This window comes from Mauremys reevesii, linkage group 1 (assembly GCF_016161935.1).
Source record: "Mauremys reevesii isolate NIE-2019 linkage group 1, ASM1616193v1, whole genome shotgun sequence".
Classification (NCBI taxonomy): Eukaryota; Metazoa; Chordata; order Testudines; family Geoemydidae; genus Mauremys; species Mauremys reevesii.
In genome coordinates, this window is record NC_052623.1 from 41888942 (window position 1) to 41905071 (window position 16130).

The 16130-nt window shown below is 40.5% G+C and overlaps 1 protein-coding gene across 6 annotated transcripts in view; it reads left to right on the forward strand.

Moving 5' to 3' along the window:
• Positions 1–16130, forward strand: part of CUL5 (cullin 5) — a 91037-nt gene that overhangs the window by 15580 nt on the left and 59327 nt on the right. For 2 of the 6 annotated variants that reach the window (XM_039537421.1, XM_039537379.1), the window contains exon 1: positions 8362–8428. The exons of 2 other annotated variants lie outside the window; for them this stretch is intronic. In XM_039537421.1, coding sequence (XP_039393355.1) covers positions 8393–8428 — 36 coding nt within the window. In that variant the 5' untranslated portion in view covers positions 8362–8392. Of the gene's footprint in view, positions 1–8361; positions 8535–9494; positions 9651–16130 lie in introns of those variants that run through there. 2 more of the 6 variants (XM_039537407.1, XM_039537413.1) reach the window with 2 other exon arrangements.

A 16130-nucleotide genomic window follows, 5' to 3' on the forward strand; every position in this document is an offset into this window, starting at 1 on the left:
AAGAAATAGGACTGAGTGGACTTGTAGGCTCTAAAGTTTTACATGGTTTATTTTTGAATGCCCTTTTTTGTACATAATTCTACATTTGTAAGTTCAACTTTCATGATCAAGAGATTGCACTATAGTACTTGTATGAGGTGAATTGAAGAATACAATTCTCTTTTTTTTACAGTGCAAATATTTTTGTAATAAAAATAAATATAATGTGAGCATGTACACTTTGTATTCTGTTGCAATTAAAATTAGTATATTTGAAAATGTAGTAAACATCCAAAATATATAAAATACATGTTATTCTATTGTTGTTTAACAGTGTGATTAATCACAATTAATTTTTTAATCGCTTGACAACCCTAGTAGTAAGTTGTTGTAAGGGGCCATGAAATCAGTCTCTCTTTTAAATCCATGTTTTTTGGTATTCAGTAGTTACAAATATAAGTTTCCTTGTCTCTCTCATATCCTGGGACCAATGTGGCTACAACAACACTGCATGTAACACTTCATTTTCCTTAACTTTAATAAGAAATGAGGGAAATGTAGTGCTATCTACAAAAATAATTGAGATGGGTGGGTGTGCTCTCAGTATAAAGTGTCTCATTCTCTTTTATTGTATTACAGTAGTGCCTAAACCCCAACTGAAATCTAGACCCCATTGTGCCTGACGTTATACAACATGCAGTAAGAGACAGCCTTGCTCCAAAGAGGCTACTATTCAGTGTTTAAAAAACAACAAAAAAACCCACTACATGAAGGCAGAGTTACAGTTGCTTGGTAGTGTGTTGTCCTGTTGCAGAATGTTGAGTCGAGGAAAACTCAAACTTCTGAGAAGCAGGAAATGCAAGTGAAAGTTGCCTGTGCAAACATTCCGTTTTGTCCTTTAATAGTGTTAGATGGAATCCGATGGGTGTGGGTGAATAGGTTGTTAAAGGAAGTGAAGTATATTTCAGGCACTGTGGGGGGGTTGGCAGAGTAAAGGTATGTGTCGTTGGTGCCCCCCCTCCCCCCGATGCATGACAGTTTTATTTTCCTTTGGGTCTTCTCATACAAATCACCGTTTTTGTGATTCAGAACTGTTGCTTGTTTGATTAACAACATTGGCTAGTTTACAGTGTTTGTAATAATAATAATACAAAGATGTGCATAGTACTTTATAGACAAACAAGAATATCAGGTCTCCATTCCAAGGAGCCCAATCTTTCACGTCTCTTGAGTGATCTTTACTCATGTGAGCAGTCCAGTTAAGTTCAAGACTTGTAGAAATGGGCCCAAAATTATGGAAATTTATATTTGCAAAGGTGTAGCTAGAGCTCTGAAAACACTTAGTCATACATTTTTGTTTGTGTTAACAAGATGTACTGGGGCATTACTGAAAGAGAGCAGAGTTCAGATTGCATGGGCAACCTTAACCGCATATTCTGGCCAGAGGCCAGATTGAAAAGGGCTAGGATGGAATTGGAGGAAAGGAACTCCACACAGTGAATGTAGACAGCGCACTCTGTGAGCTTAGAGATGGAAGGGAGACAGGGTAGTAGCTGGAGAGACATGTGGGGTCAAGGGTGTGTGTGTTTTTTTAGGGTGGCAGAGACTAGAGCAGGGACAGCAGAAGAGTAAAGGAGGGCATGAGAGTGGGCACAAAGGAATCGGATCACTTGATGTGCTGGGGTCACTAAGGCAAGTAAGATGAGGTTAGAGGTGGAGAGCAGAGGAGAAAATTGTGTCTGTGATGGGAGAAGGAGATGAGAGTTGTAGGAAGGGAAGGAAAGACAAACTGAAAAGAGGGTGAAGATCATATAGTATTTTTGTCAACTTTCTCTTGGGGAAAAAGTGGTGAAAATTTGTGCAGAGAGGGAAGTGAATATATGGTGGTGTCAGAATCCCCATCCTAGAGCAGAATATGTTTTTGAAGAAATAGAGGTTATTTTGGTAGATAACTACAACTGTAAGGATTGTTCAGACATTATCTGTATGTATTTAGTACAAAATATAATGTTATGTGTTATACATAGACTTGGCAGAGTTTGATTTTTTTTATAATGTCAAAGGATAATTTTAAGCTATTAATATTTATATAAATTTTCATAATTATGGGAAGTATGGGGCATGGTCAGACAATTTAATGACTGTAGATACTGAGATTCAAAAACGTAAAGCTTTGAACAGTTTTAAACACAAGTTGTCAGCATCAACTATAAAAATATACAAAGGTAAATACCTTTATATCAAACTCTAATAGGCTCTCAAGTAGCATTTTTCTAAACTTATATATTTGTAAATTTCAGTTATCAATGGAAATTTTTCTGATCAATTTGTCTACAGTGAAATTGATTACCCACATTTATTGATAAAAATATAATCCTTCCAAGCCCAGTTATACAAATGTTTGTTCTACAGTTGTATTTTGTTTGTAAAGTTAGTCAGCATTGTTACTCTGGAAAAAAAGCAAGTATGTATTCTCATTCTGATGCTATGTGAACCTTGTCTACACTGCACTATAGTTTAACTTCCACTGGAAAAATACTTCTCCTTGCATCAGTCTCTACTCATTTATTCTTTCCTATTATAACAATTTAAAGGGCATAGGATTTCCTTAAGGAAAAGGAAACTTGTTCATAGAGCAGAGTGTAGGAAATATGTAGTGAAGAGAGAGAGTCTAAAATTGGTACATGTTGTGTCTGGTATTCAGTGCCTCTTCAGACAGCGGATATTGGTATTGTTGAAATGCAATTATTGTATTTTAATGTAGTATGTGAATGCTGGGAGGAAAGGAAAGTCAAAATTTCATTAGCAAGGTTCCTTAAATGTATCACAGTGAAAGATTTAGTTATTTTTTAAATTTTCATTTTTTCTCTACCCTGTGGATAAGATCACGTAGATTTGGATCAGATGGATGCTTTTTGTGGTAGCACAATTGCCAGGGTGGAAAAGAATGACAAATAAGCAGGGCCCTTCATTTTCAGTCTTTATTTTATTAATTTTTTTCCTGGGAATTTATCAGTGTGTGTTTACCACCGCAACAAAAACAGATGAAAATCAGTGCAAAAATATTAATAATTTTTCTGTGTAAATATCAGGGTTTATTTTGGTGGATGGAAAGACGGGAAAAAATTAGTAATTAACTCTTTGAATTTAGTTCATCAATGTGGTTTGCTGCAGAACTAAAACAGAACTCAAAACATATGCCATCTCTGAGTTTAAGAGAAAAATACATCTCTAATCCACAAATAAAACTTGTAATTTGAATAAACAGTTGTAGTCTTAGAACTATTAGCCTGTTAATATTTACATTTAATAATTGGGCCGCACCATTTGTAGTGCATACATTCAACTTCAGCCGCTTCTCCTATTTAGTTTTTTTAAAACTTTCAAATACTTTCTTGTGTTCTGAAATGTATTCTGATACAGACTTTTTTCTTTCCATTTTAGTGTGTCAAATCTTTAAACTGTTGTCTGTTAGAAACTGGAAATGTGTATGTAGTGGACGTGAGATTTATCAGTACGTTCAGATGCACACATGCTTCAGATGTGCACATGCCTGTTTGTTTATTGTGTGTATCTTCTAGACTAATACATAGCCTTACTTCAACAGGCAGTTTTGCATATATACACAGATAATGTGTTGTTGTAATACATATAGCTGATTCAGAGTATTGAATTTTCCTAATAAAACAAATTATTTTTTATATATTTGAATGGTACACAAGTAGGGTGAAAATCGGGGAAAAAAACAGAATAATATTTTTTGTAAAACCAATACAGTTCCAAAATCACAAATGGGGAAAAATAACGGCCCAGTTGTAATATGATTTCTCATGACTAAAAACTTTTAGTTCTCTCATTTTTTCATTTTACGTATCTCCTTTACCCATTTTTGATGCTGATAATGTGAGCATCAAAGCTTTAAGCAATCCTATTAAATTTGTTGTGTACTTCTATGTTCATTATTCCCTTTTACCTTTGCCCAAAAGTTTAGATCTAATACTTTCATCCTTAAATGTATAGGTGCTTCTCTAGTTGCCATTTGCAGCGCACACACTGGTGTCCTTATCATTGTACATATGCCAGTTGCAGAACATAGGCCTGGAGCAGTTCCAAGTTTCTAAGGCCTTGTCTACACTATGGGGGTAGGTCCACCTAAGTTAAGCAACTCCAGCTACGTGAATAACATAGCTGGAGTTGACACAGCTTAGGTTGACTCCAGCTATGTGAATAACATAGCTGGAGTTGACGCAGTGTCTACACCACTCTGAGTTGATGGGAGTCACTTTCCCGTTGACTGACTTTATGCTTCTTGTTCTGGTGGAATACCGGAGTCAATGGGAGAGTGATCTGCATTCAATTTAGCGAGTCTTCACTGGACCCGCTAAATCAATTCCCCTGGTGCATTGCTTGCTGTGGCGTTGATCCCTGGTAAGTGTAGACATGCCCTTAGGCTATAGCTACAATTCAGCTTAAGTTGACATAAGTTAAGTCTCTGAGAGATGTGTATTAGCCACCCTGCTGAGCGACATAACTTATGCCGACTTAAAGGTGGGTGTGGACGGTGCTGTGTCTGAAGGAGAAGTTCTCCCACTGACACAGCTACCGCCACTCACAGGGGTTGGAATAACTAAGCTGATGGGAGAACTTTCTATCCTGGCTTAGAGCGGTTATCCAGAGAGCTTACAGCAGCACAGGGGCTGCTTTTATTTTTTTATTTATTTATTTTGATTGATTGCTGAACCAAAAGCTTGCTATCTGTAGTCTAAAACTGGTCTCAAGAATGCTCTATACATCATTAATACTTCTTATCTGCACCCCATTTGCTTCCAACACTTTACAGTAAGGTCATTCTACTTTTACACTTATGTGACCTTTACAAGTTAATGTATTATTAAACACTACTCCTAGGAACATAAACTTTTGAACTATCTGAATTTTTTCACCATAAAGAAGTCCCTGTCTTCCCTAATTTTCTTCCTGCTTAAAAACATTCCCTTAGTTTTTTGCAAGTGAGAATTTAAATCTCCAATCATATCCCCACTTGAAATTCTCTAGTGACTTATTTTTGTCTTTTCCATGGCTACTTTTAAGTCTTCTATCCTTAGTCCATATATTTGTATCTAGTGTTATAGCCCTGTTGGTTTCAGAATATGAAAGACAAGGTGGGTGAGGTAATATTTTATTGGACCAACTTCTGTTGGTGAGAGAGACAAGCTTTTGAGCTACACAGAGCTCTCTTTCAGGTCTGGAAAATGTACTCTGTGTCACAGCTAAATACAAGGTGGAACCGATTGTTTAACATAAGTAGATAACACATATTTCAAGAGACTATTCAAGGTGAAGTGGTGCATTAACACCTCTCCAGTCATCAGGGGGTGGAAAGCTGGGGGTTGGAGAGGGGATTAGTGGGTTATAGATAGTTGTAATAAGCGGTAAAGCCAGTGTTTCTATTCAGTACATGATTTTTAATATCTACCAAAGTTATGAATTTAAGCTTCCAGGCTCATCTTTTGAAGGAGTTGTGCAGGTTTCCTTTAAGGACAAGTAAGGCTACATTTTAGTCGCAGGTACTTTTAGTAAAAGTAATGGACAAGTCACAGGCAGTAAACAAAAATTCACGGGCCATGACCTGTCTGCCTTTACTAAAAATACCCTTGACTAAAACTGGTGGTAGGGAGGCGGGGAGGGACTCGGGGAAGCACTGGGGGTGTGGGGTGGGGCTGGGGCAGGCTCCTTACCCAGCTCCTGGGAAGCGGCAGTCCCAGCTCCCTAGCTCCACGCGCTGCCTCAAGCCCTAGTTCTGCAGCTCCCATTGGCTGGGAACTGCGGCTAGTGGGAGCTGCTGGGGTGGTGCCTGGCTGCTGGCAGAGGCAGCATGTGGAGGATCTAGGGGAGCTGAGGGAGAGCAGCTCCCCCTCCCACCAGTAAGCAGTGGTCCTGAGGGTGCCCCCCATAACTCCTGCTGCTTGGGGCGGGGGGGCCCCCGAGACTACCCTAGCAGCAGCCAATGAGACTGACCCAGGAGCCGCCCAAGCTGCTCAGGCAGCTCCTGGGCTGCTGCAGAAGTCATGGAGGTCACAGAAAGTCACGGGATCCGTGACCTCTGTGACAAATACAGAGCCTTAAGGATGAGGACTGAGGTCAGATATAGAATGATCAGTTTAGTGAAAAGCTTTCACCCATAGGTGATATGGTGTTTGTTTATCTTTTTTTTTTTTGGCATGAGTTCATCCAAGAGCATAGTGATTGTCTTGTTTCACTCGTGTAGTTGTTGTTGGGGCATTTAGTGCACTGGATGAGGAACGCCACATTTTGTGATAGGTATGTGCAGATATGTCATCTGGTTCTGCTTTGAGTTGCTGGATCCTGGTCTGTGGGGAGCCTGCTTCTGATGATGAGGTTGGGGAGTTGTTTGAAGGCCAGAAGAGGAGATTCAGGAAAGATTTCGTTCAGGATGTGGTCCTCATTGCGTATGAGTTGTAGTTGTTTGATGTCCCATATGGGTTCCATTGTGGGGTTGTAAGTGACAATTCACATATCAAATCCTGGTAAATTGAACACAGGTTTACTTATTAGCTATGTTTCTTGCACACATATTACATTAGGCTTTTTTCCCCAATTCAGAGATGGCTTTCTTAACTGCATTATTAAATTATGCACGTTCCAGCTAAGGATCATTAAGACCATGTTATTTAAGATGTATTATTGCCTTAATTTAAAATCATGTGAATGCGGTCTATTGAGAGGTTGTCTCTTTAGATATTTTTCTGCTGATTTTGCTATGATTTTAATCATTTCAGGGTTTTTTCCTGTCTGCAAGATTCAGTTAATTATTTTTATAATGAATACTGTAAACTGCTCTTTACTTACAAGCAGTACATCATCTCCCATTCCTTTCCATATTCTCCTCCCTGACCAGAGATGTGTTCTGCTGCCTGTCAATTCTTTGAATATTTTTCTTCCTATTTTCTGCAGTGAGTACCTTTTGGTAGCCTCTGCTTATGACGCACAAAAAATTAAAATAATTCTAAATGTATTTCGCTGGCTTGTTCTGCTACTGCATATCCTTTATATTCTGCACTGTGCTTTCTCCCCGTGATTGCTGCATTTAGGTTCTACACCATTCTCATAGGAGTAATTTCCTCCACATTTATTACACCTTATTGTTCCCTTACAAATGGCTGCCACATGTCCAAAACTTTGACAATTATAGCAACTTATTGGGGGAGAAGGTGTTAATATATGGTCCCTCTGGGAAGGCAAGGTGAGCATCTCTCAAATAAATTATTCTTAGGCCCTTACACAAGAAATAATCTCTCAGTGCTAACAGTCTTGCCTTGTCTCTAATGTTTTTTGGGGGCTGGAAAGTGGGGAAGATTACTGAAGAGATTGTGATACTGCCATTCTGGCACATGTGAACTTTTTTTTTACCCCCTTCAGTCTTGGCCCTAGGAATGGTATGGAGACTATGCTGGGCTTGTTGGTCTAACATTTCCTTCTGATGATGAACAGAGATCAAATCTCTGCTAACTTAGGTCCATCACTGCTTTTGATCCTGTCATCGACCACAGTTGATTGTGTCAACTGTAGAACCTGGCAGGGATAGCCAGAGTAGCACTTGAGTGGCTTGGTTCTTTTTGAGAAGAACCAGAGGATAGTATCGTGTGATGGATCATCTGTGCGGAGATCTCTCTCATAGGTGGACTTGTAGGGTTTTATTTTGTCATCTGTCCTTGTTTTGTGTCAAGCTGCTGAGGTGATGTCAGTTTAGGCTGCATTTCCATGAGCTTGCTGGGTGCTCAGCTCTGTTGTCATCTCGTTGGACCTGCATAGTAATGTCATTAGCCATTCCTCATACTATGATCTGAAATCAAATAAAATTTGTCTGCAGATACTTGCATGTTAGATGGAAGTAGTGCTGTTGAAGTGAGGAAACAACCAGAATTAACTTCTCCTGTCAGTCTATACCTAAAATTTAGGTCAACTTAGGTCGGGGTGTAAAAAATTCACACCTGTGAGAGACGTTAAGCTGACTGAAGTCCTGATATAGACACTGCTAGGCCAAAGGAAGAATTCTTCCATTGACCTAGCTACTGCCTCATGTGGCAGTGGATTAACTAAGGTTATGGAAAAACCTTTTCCATCTGTGTAGCATCTACACTATAGCAGCACAGGTGTGCCATTGTAGAATCTGTAGTGTACACAAACCCTCCCTCTTTGAAAGGGTGTATTCCTCTGTGACCATAACTCCCAAATCCCAGAATTCCAGTTGGTTTTGGTAGGAATCCCACAATGCAGTGCAAGAAAAAACCCAGAATGCATAGGCTAGTGGTAGAACATTGCACCATGGAAGAATCTGCTCAGAATGCTGTGCGGTTATTTTGAAAAAGCACAGAACTGTCTGGACACTAACATGGGAAGCAGTCTAAGTGGGCATCAACAAAGTGCTGTGGGTGCATATTTTGGTATAGTTATATTGGAAAAACATAAACTGATAAAACTTTCCTATGTAGACAAGACCAGACTTTTTTGGGTTGGTGAACTCTTCTTCTCAGGTAACCCAGCACTTGTCTTGGCTGCTGTTCAGAGCTTTCCCAAGCAGTATTTTTAGAATAAAATTGACATGACTATTAGGGTACGTCTATACTTACCTGCTGGGTCGACGCGTAGCGTTTGACTTCTCGGAGTTCGAACTATCGCGTCTAATCTAGACGCGATAGTTCGAACTCCGAACGCGCTCCCGTCGACTCCGGAACTCCACCACCGCGAACGGGGAGCCGCGGACTTCGATCCCGCGGCGTCTGGACGGGTGAGTACTTCAAACTAAGGTAGTTCGAGTTCAGCTACGCTATTCGCATAGCTGAACTTGCGTACCTTAGTTCGACTCCCCCTTAGTGTAGACCAGGCCTTAGTTTCACAGCTGTATATTTTGGATAGTAACAGTAAAAATAGCTAGCCTTGACATTTTCACTTTGCTAATGTTTGTGAAATCTGGGATCTGCAGTAAAGGCATTGGAACTGTCAGTCTGCTGATTCAGTAGCCCGTACTGGATGGATTCAGATTTGGAAGATTATTTATACAACTGTGAAGACTAGAAACTTAATATAAATATAAGCTTACATCTGTCAGAAATTGTTGGCTTAGTGACCTAATCACCAAGGAACATACTGTGCTCACCACTGGCAAGTGGCTTTTCCAAGGCTTATCCTGAGGGAGACAGGGAGCAGCCTCAAGGTTTCAGTCTTCGATTACAAGGAGCAGGAAAGTGGGAGCAGAGGGGAGTGTTTGCTTCTGTACCCATACACTCTCCGCAGCAAAGAATTGTGTTATATTGATAGTGTCTTTCCTCAGATCCAGCAATGAAAATTACAAAGGTTTCATCGGGTTTACTAGTGCTCAGAACCATAGGCCTACTGCCGCATTCCTCAGGCAAAACCCTTAATTCTCTCCAATTGTAGTTCTGTTTGCCTGTGGAGTACAGAATTGGACTCTTAAATGGCAATGAAACTCAACACATTTTTGTAAACATCATTCTTTTGCTCTGGAAATTTGAGACTAGTGAAGATATGGAAGACCGAGGGGAAGAGGATCAAAAATAGGCTGGTGAAGAGGAAGAGTGAGAGAGACTCCCTGGCTTTTTGCAGTAGGCAGGAAATGGTAGCGTGGAAGGGTAAGGTTTTTTCCCCTTCCTTTTCAGTATCATTGTGGTGTGTTTGTGTGTATGGGATGACATGAAATGTATCAGATACCTGAAGGTAAAGGGCCATGTCAGCTGTATGTACTCTGCAGCAGAATGAATCTAAGCCTTCAGCAAGGTCCTGGCATTCTGTACTGCTTGGGTGATTGGAAGTTCTGCAGTAGCTTTCTGTAAATTAAAAAAAAATGAAGTAATGAATATATATGTGACAACAAATGATACAATCAATGTAATAGCCACCCTTTATATTTAAATAAATTTCTTAATCATTTGCATTGTTCACACTTTCTTTTGCAGACTTCTTTAACAACACTTAGCTGCATTGTAGAAATCTGGCTAATTCTCCTGAAATTAACATTAGAGATTACTTTTTTTTTAAAAAGTGGTTGTTACGTTATTATTCTCCACCTCAGTGAATGAATATCGGGTAGTTCATAACTCTCGGAGCTACTGTTTCAGGCTGTCTGTAGATTGAGGCAGACAATACTGCAGTCTTCGGGTCACGTTTCTTGTTTTTTTTTCACAACACTGAGAACTGGAAATACTTATTTTAAATGAAAGCCTGGAGTGCCATTCTGCCACTTCTGGAGTAAATTCCATTTCATCACAGAATTCGGGAAGCCCTGGTTAAGGACTATGAGACTTAAGTACTCAAAAGCAGGGTTCAGAGCCATCGCTTTGGTGGGAAGCCCAGTGCTTCTCCTTGTCTCCTGCCCTACTTTCTAGCAGTTGGGAATGGAAGACAATGCTAAGCTTCTCTGCAAGATACTGTACCGTGCTGTGCTGTGCTTCCAGGTAGAAGGAGTCTCTTTCCTATTGGATTGCAACTGCAGTTGTTTCTCTGTAGTGTGGATGCAGTTTACGTGGATCTATGCTTGACAACTGCTTGAAAAGTTCAGCCAGTACTTATTATTTGCTCCTTAGCCTAGGCAATATATTCCTTATGTTTAAAACCACTATGTACACACTACAGCTTACCTTGGTATAAATTGTGTTGCTTGGGTGTGAATAAACTACTCCCGCCCCGAGCAGTGTAAATTATACCAATTCAAGCGCTGGTGTGGTCAGCACTTCTCCCACTTACATAGCTACTGCCACTCACAGGGGCTGGAGTAATTAAGTCAATGAGAGCTCTCCCATAGACTTAAAGCATCTGCACTAGCAGTGCTACAGCAGCACACCTGCATCAGTGGAGTTGCGCCGCTGTAGCCATGTCTCTAGAAAGTAGGGCTCTCATTTTTGCTATAGGTTTGGTGTTGATTTAATCTCCTTTCCTATGAACCAGCATGGCTGTTAAGATCTATTTTGGCCCTTATGCTAACTTTCCTCAGATGTGACAGCTGAGGATTGGTGATAGGGAGGCTGTGGAGGACCATTGTATCTGGAATTGCCTTGCCTTGTTGTGCCAGGCTTTGAGGACATGGTTCAAGGTTGATTTTATTCATTCAGGTTTTTTCTGGAGAGGGAGTGTAGGGAGATGCTTTGGGCAGAGAGCCCTTTTTGTTGATGTGTTAATTCTAATTGTATGTTACATTTAAAACTGAATTTCATTTTATATATGCTTAAAATTTACAAGATAATCATTGTAAATCAGATAAATAAGTGTAACACACTCAGGTCCTAGCTATATTTCTCCACACCTAGCAAAAGAGACTATTCTTATTCAGCCAGGTGCAAAGCCTGAGATTTTAAAGTTCAGCTGCATTTGTTTTTGTATTTTCAAACAAGTCCGAACAGTTGTTTTCTCCTGCTTTAAAAAAAAACAAACCAAAAAGTGTATTCCTAGTCCTCTCTTAATCCTAATGGCTGAACAGGGTTTTCTCCACTTACAAAAAACCCACCTTTGGACTAATACCATACTTGTGAAGTTTCAGCCCAAAACTAAATCTTTTCAGGAAGTTCTAAGTGCAAACACAAGTTTATGATGGCAAATCCTACTCTTTTAGACAATTGGTCTGTCAAGTCTGTTATCTTGCTGTGAGAGCAGTTGATCGGGACCAGAAATGCTAACAGAAGTTGAAATCTTGCCATAGGAACAAGAAAATATTTAAGCAGGCTACCTGTGATTGCCCAACAGACTTAAGAAAACTGAACTGAAGTAGAAAGAACCATGCGGTTCATGATTTTCAAAAATACTATGTGGAATTCAAGAAGAGTTGTCCCTACTTCAGACTAGGGTGGGGCATTTGATCAGTCCAAAACCAATCAGTCAGTTGATCTGACAATAATTTGACCCATGTTTGACCAATGTCAAAAACTGTGAAATATTTTAAAGTGCTAATTTATTAGAACAGTTACAAAAAGGTTTCCAATGCTCTTAGTCTTAGATATACTTACGCCTAATTACAAAAAGAAGTTACCGTATATACTCAATCATAAGCCGGTTCGTTTATAAGCTGACCTCCCCCCTCCCCCCAAGATGGATAAGTAAAAATGGAAAATTTTTATGACCTGTTCATAAGCTGACCCTATAATTCACGCAAACTTTGGCTCCCGGGCCATCAGGATAAGCCGCTGGTAGGCCGAGATGGTTTGTTTACCTCGAGTGTCCGCAGGCACGGGGGTAAACCTAAGTAAACAAAGTGTCCCGGCGTGCCAGCTGCTTACCCTGAGGGGCCAGGACAGCAACTGGTGGGGAAATTTTTGGGGGGGGAGAAGCTGGGGGGTCAGGGGAGTAACTCCGGTGACCACCCCCCACATGACACCACCCCTAACCCAGAACCCCAACACTCTCCCCATCCCATCCCTTCCCATCTTATCTGGGGAGGGCCAGGGGAGGATGCCTCTGGCCTCACCACAGCGTGCTCTGGCGGCTGGGGAGGAGCAGTGTGGCCAGAACCAGGGAGATTCTGGCCCCGCCTCTTCCCTTCTGGCTGTGCTGGCTGTACTGCCTTTCCTTGCTCCCTCTGTTGTGGGGAGGGGCTGTGTCCCACCTCTTCTTCTCTATACCCGTTCATAAACTGACTCCCTTCTCTGGTGCTTCCCTTTTTTACTAAAAACATTCTGCTTATGAACGAGTATGTATGATACTTAATTAGTTATTCTAACTCAGAAAAATATGAAACAATGAGTTTTTAAAAAATGAAAGAAAAACTGAACAGTTACAAAATAAAAGAAATTAAATAGAAATGGAATAATACATAAACAATAAAAAATTTTTAAAAATGCACTTATTCTAGATAGGCAACAGGCCAACTCATTACTTGTCTTACTTTTCATTATCTTTTTTATCGGTTTCAGTTGCTTCATCTATATCTTTGTTGTCATCAAATTCATCTGTACCTCCTCCTTCCTTTTCATCTGATCAATATTGAGTCAACGCTTCATCTGCTATTTTCTTCTTTAATTTTAAATTGTGATACACAGTCACCAGCTTCTCAGCACTAGAGGTCTTCAGTCTATTTCTGGATTTTGAATGGATGATTTCCCCAAATTGAAAAATGTTCTTCCATACATGAAGTAGTACATACAGTGTTAAAAGAATTTCTGCCACTATAGCAAAATGGACCCCACCCTTTCAGTCATGATGAAATAGCAAGCTGTCTTGATTCAGCTGCTGGGATTGTACTCCATATTGTTCTACGACTGAGCTGCTGCTTATTTTATAATTTGCTACTTCCATCAGTATTTTGTTTGCTTGGAGGTCTTTTACAATTTGCAACAGTCGCTACAAGGTCACAAACTGAATCAAATTCATCATCAGAAAGGTCTTGGTCCTGGGAGTGTGGATCAAGATGGTAGGCAGCATTACGCTGAGGGATTTTTTTCAATGCTATTATTTTGGGTATTATCTTTTTCTCTTCTGCCTTTGTAAGTGGACTATTCAGTATTCTCACAAATGTTTCTTAACCTTTAGGAGCTTATTTTTGGCATCAGTGTAGAACGATCATTTTTCTATATTCTGAATGGATTGAGTTTTCCATCCAAAAGATCTCATCATCAAGAATGGCAATGCGGATTACTCAGGATCAGTACCTAGCCACCCCTTTTGGAACAGCAGCTGATTGCTAGAAGGCTGTTAGTATCTGAAGATTTTTGAGACATTTAATAGAAGATGCCCCATAAGTATGACATGGCTTACTTAGTGTAGATTAACTGAGTGCTGTACTAAATAAGCTAAAAAATGACTGCTGGTATTTTGGCTTTTAAAAAAACACCAGCGACACCATCACAGGACCTAACCAGATCAGCCACACCATCGCCGGTTCATTCACCTGCACGTCCACCAATGCAATATACACCATCATATGCCAGCAATGCCCCTCTGCTATGTACATCGGCCAAACTGGACAGTCTCTACGGAAAAGGATAAATGGACACAAATCAGGTATTAGGAATGGCAATATACAAAAACCTGTAGGAGAACACTTCAACCTCCCTGGCCACACAATAGCAGATCTTAAGGTGTCCATCCTGCAGCAAAAAAACTTCAGGACAAGACTTCAGAGAGAAACTGCTGAGCTTCAGTTCATCTGCAAATTTGACACCATCAGCTCAGGATTAAACAAAGACTGTGAATGGCTTGCCAACTACAAAACCAGTTTCTCCTCCCTGGTTTTCACACCTCAACTGCTAGAACAGGGCCTCATCCTCCCTGACTGAACTAACCTCGTTATCTCTAGCTTGCTTTTTGCTTGCATATTTATACCTGCTCCTGAAAATTTCCACTACTTGCATCCGACAAAGTGGGTATTCACCCACGAAAGCTCATGCTCCAAAATGTCTGTTAGTCTATAAGGTGCCACAGGATTCTTTGCTGCTTTTAGAGATCCAGACTAACACGGCTACCCCTCTGATTATTTGACTGGTCAATTGGGCCAGCTTACAAAGCCTACGTCAGAATTTCCAAAGAGTTAAAATTTTATTAGTGGAATTTTGTAGGTAATATTTAAGTAAGTTATGATTATAGACTAAGAAATAGGTTGATAGCACAGGCCATTGTTTAAGTGGGTATATTAGGACAGCAGAGAGTTCAACCAAGACCCCATATCTTCAGCAATTCCCAGGCCACAGAATTTGCTACAGACTCCAAGTTTGTATTCTTAAAAGAATGTTTTCTATCCCATAAATTTTTTTTTCTGGAAAAAGTTGGGGGCTGTGCTCAGGCAAGATTACAACATGTACAGTAAATATCCTTTATTTTTTTATATCCTTATTTTATCTTCTTTTTTTTTTCTAGTCTGTATTTTTGCTAGGGTTCAGTGCATATATAGGAGTTGGATTTTTAAAAGGACCCAAGTGTGGTGTAAGATGTCAGGATCCCACTGACTTTCCGTTTGGACTTATGCTCCTAAATTACTTAGATGCTTTTGAAAATCCAGATCCTCCATGTGGTCATTTGGACTGCACTGCTTGCAGATTCTGGCTGCCTTGCAGATTCTGGCTGCCCCTGGAGAATCACCCTGATGGAAGGAGGCTCCTTTGGTATAGAGGCTCCTCCACTTCCTTGTTCTCTTCCCCTTTCCCTGCTGCCAGCGTAGTGTGTGTAATCTTAAAGAATTAACCAAACAAATACCGTAAGAAGCTTGCTGCCTGGACAGCTTAGTTTAAGAGTGAGCTTGTAGAAGCCTAAAGGACAATAGTTTGTTAATTGTGAGGGTAGGAAACCATCCTATGGGAACAAAATGCTCCTTTTTTCAAATGAGATTGCAATGCAGCAAGGGACTCCCAGTCTGAGGAGGAACATTTATTACAATATCTGGAAAGATTAAATGTTTTAGGAAAGGATGAATGTGCTTGGACATGTAGTATGGTTAATAGTCAATCTTAATGTTTGCTAAAGAATTTTTGAGCTGGAAGCTCAAAAGAACTGTCATTTCCACTAAACGTTTTAATCTTGGGAATGGTCTGGTTCTGAGGTTCTCAAACTTCATTGCACTGCAACCCCCTCTGACAAGAAAAATTCCTATGTGACCCCAGGAAGGGAGACCGAAGCCCGAGCCCCATCCTGGGCAGGGGGGCCAAAGTCCAATTCCTATTGCCCCAGGTGGGCGAGCCAAAGCCGAAGCCCAAGGACTTTAGCACTGGGCCGGGGGACTGTAACCTGAGCTCTTCCACTCAGGGCTAGGGCTGAAGCCGAAGCCTGAGCCCTGCCACCCAGGGCTGAAGCTGCAGCCCGGGCCCAACACCAGTCCTGGTGACCCCATTAAAACAGGGTTGTGACCCACTTTGGTGTCCCAACCCACAGTTTGAGAACCGCTGGTCTGGTTCTTAGAGAAAACACCATTCTGCATTTTAGCCTTGGTATATGTACTTCATGATAAACAAAGAGATGGCTTTGCAAATAGTGTCATGTGCAGCTTATCAGGAAATCTAGATTTCTCTGGCTACTTGGGTCTACAAGGAACATAGGGGTGACTGCCAAGCTATGAAAATACAATGTATATGAATTTTTGACAGTGAAAGTGGTGTAAGCTCTTTAGGGCTGGGGCTGTTTCTGTATGTTTTTTATAT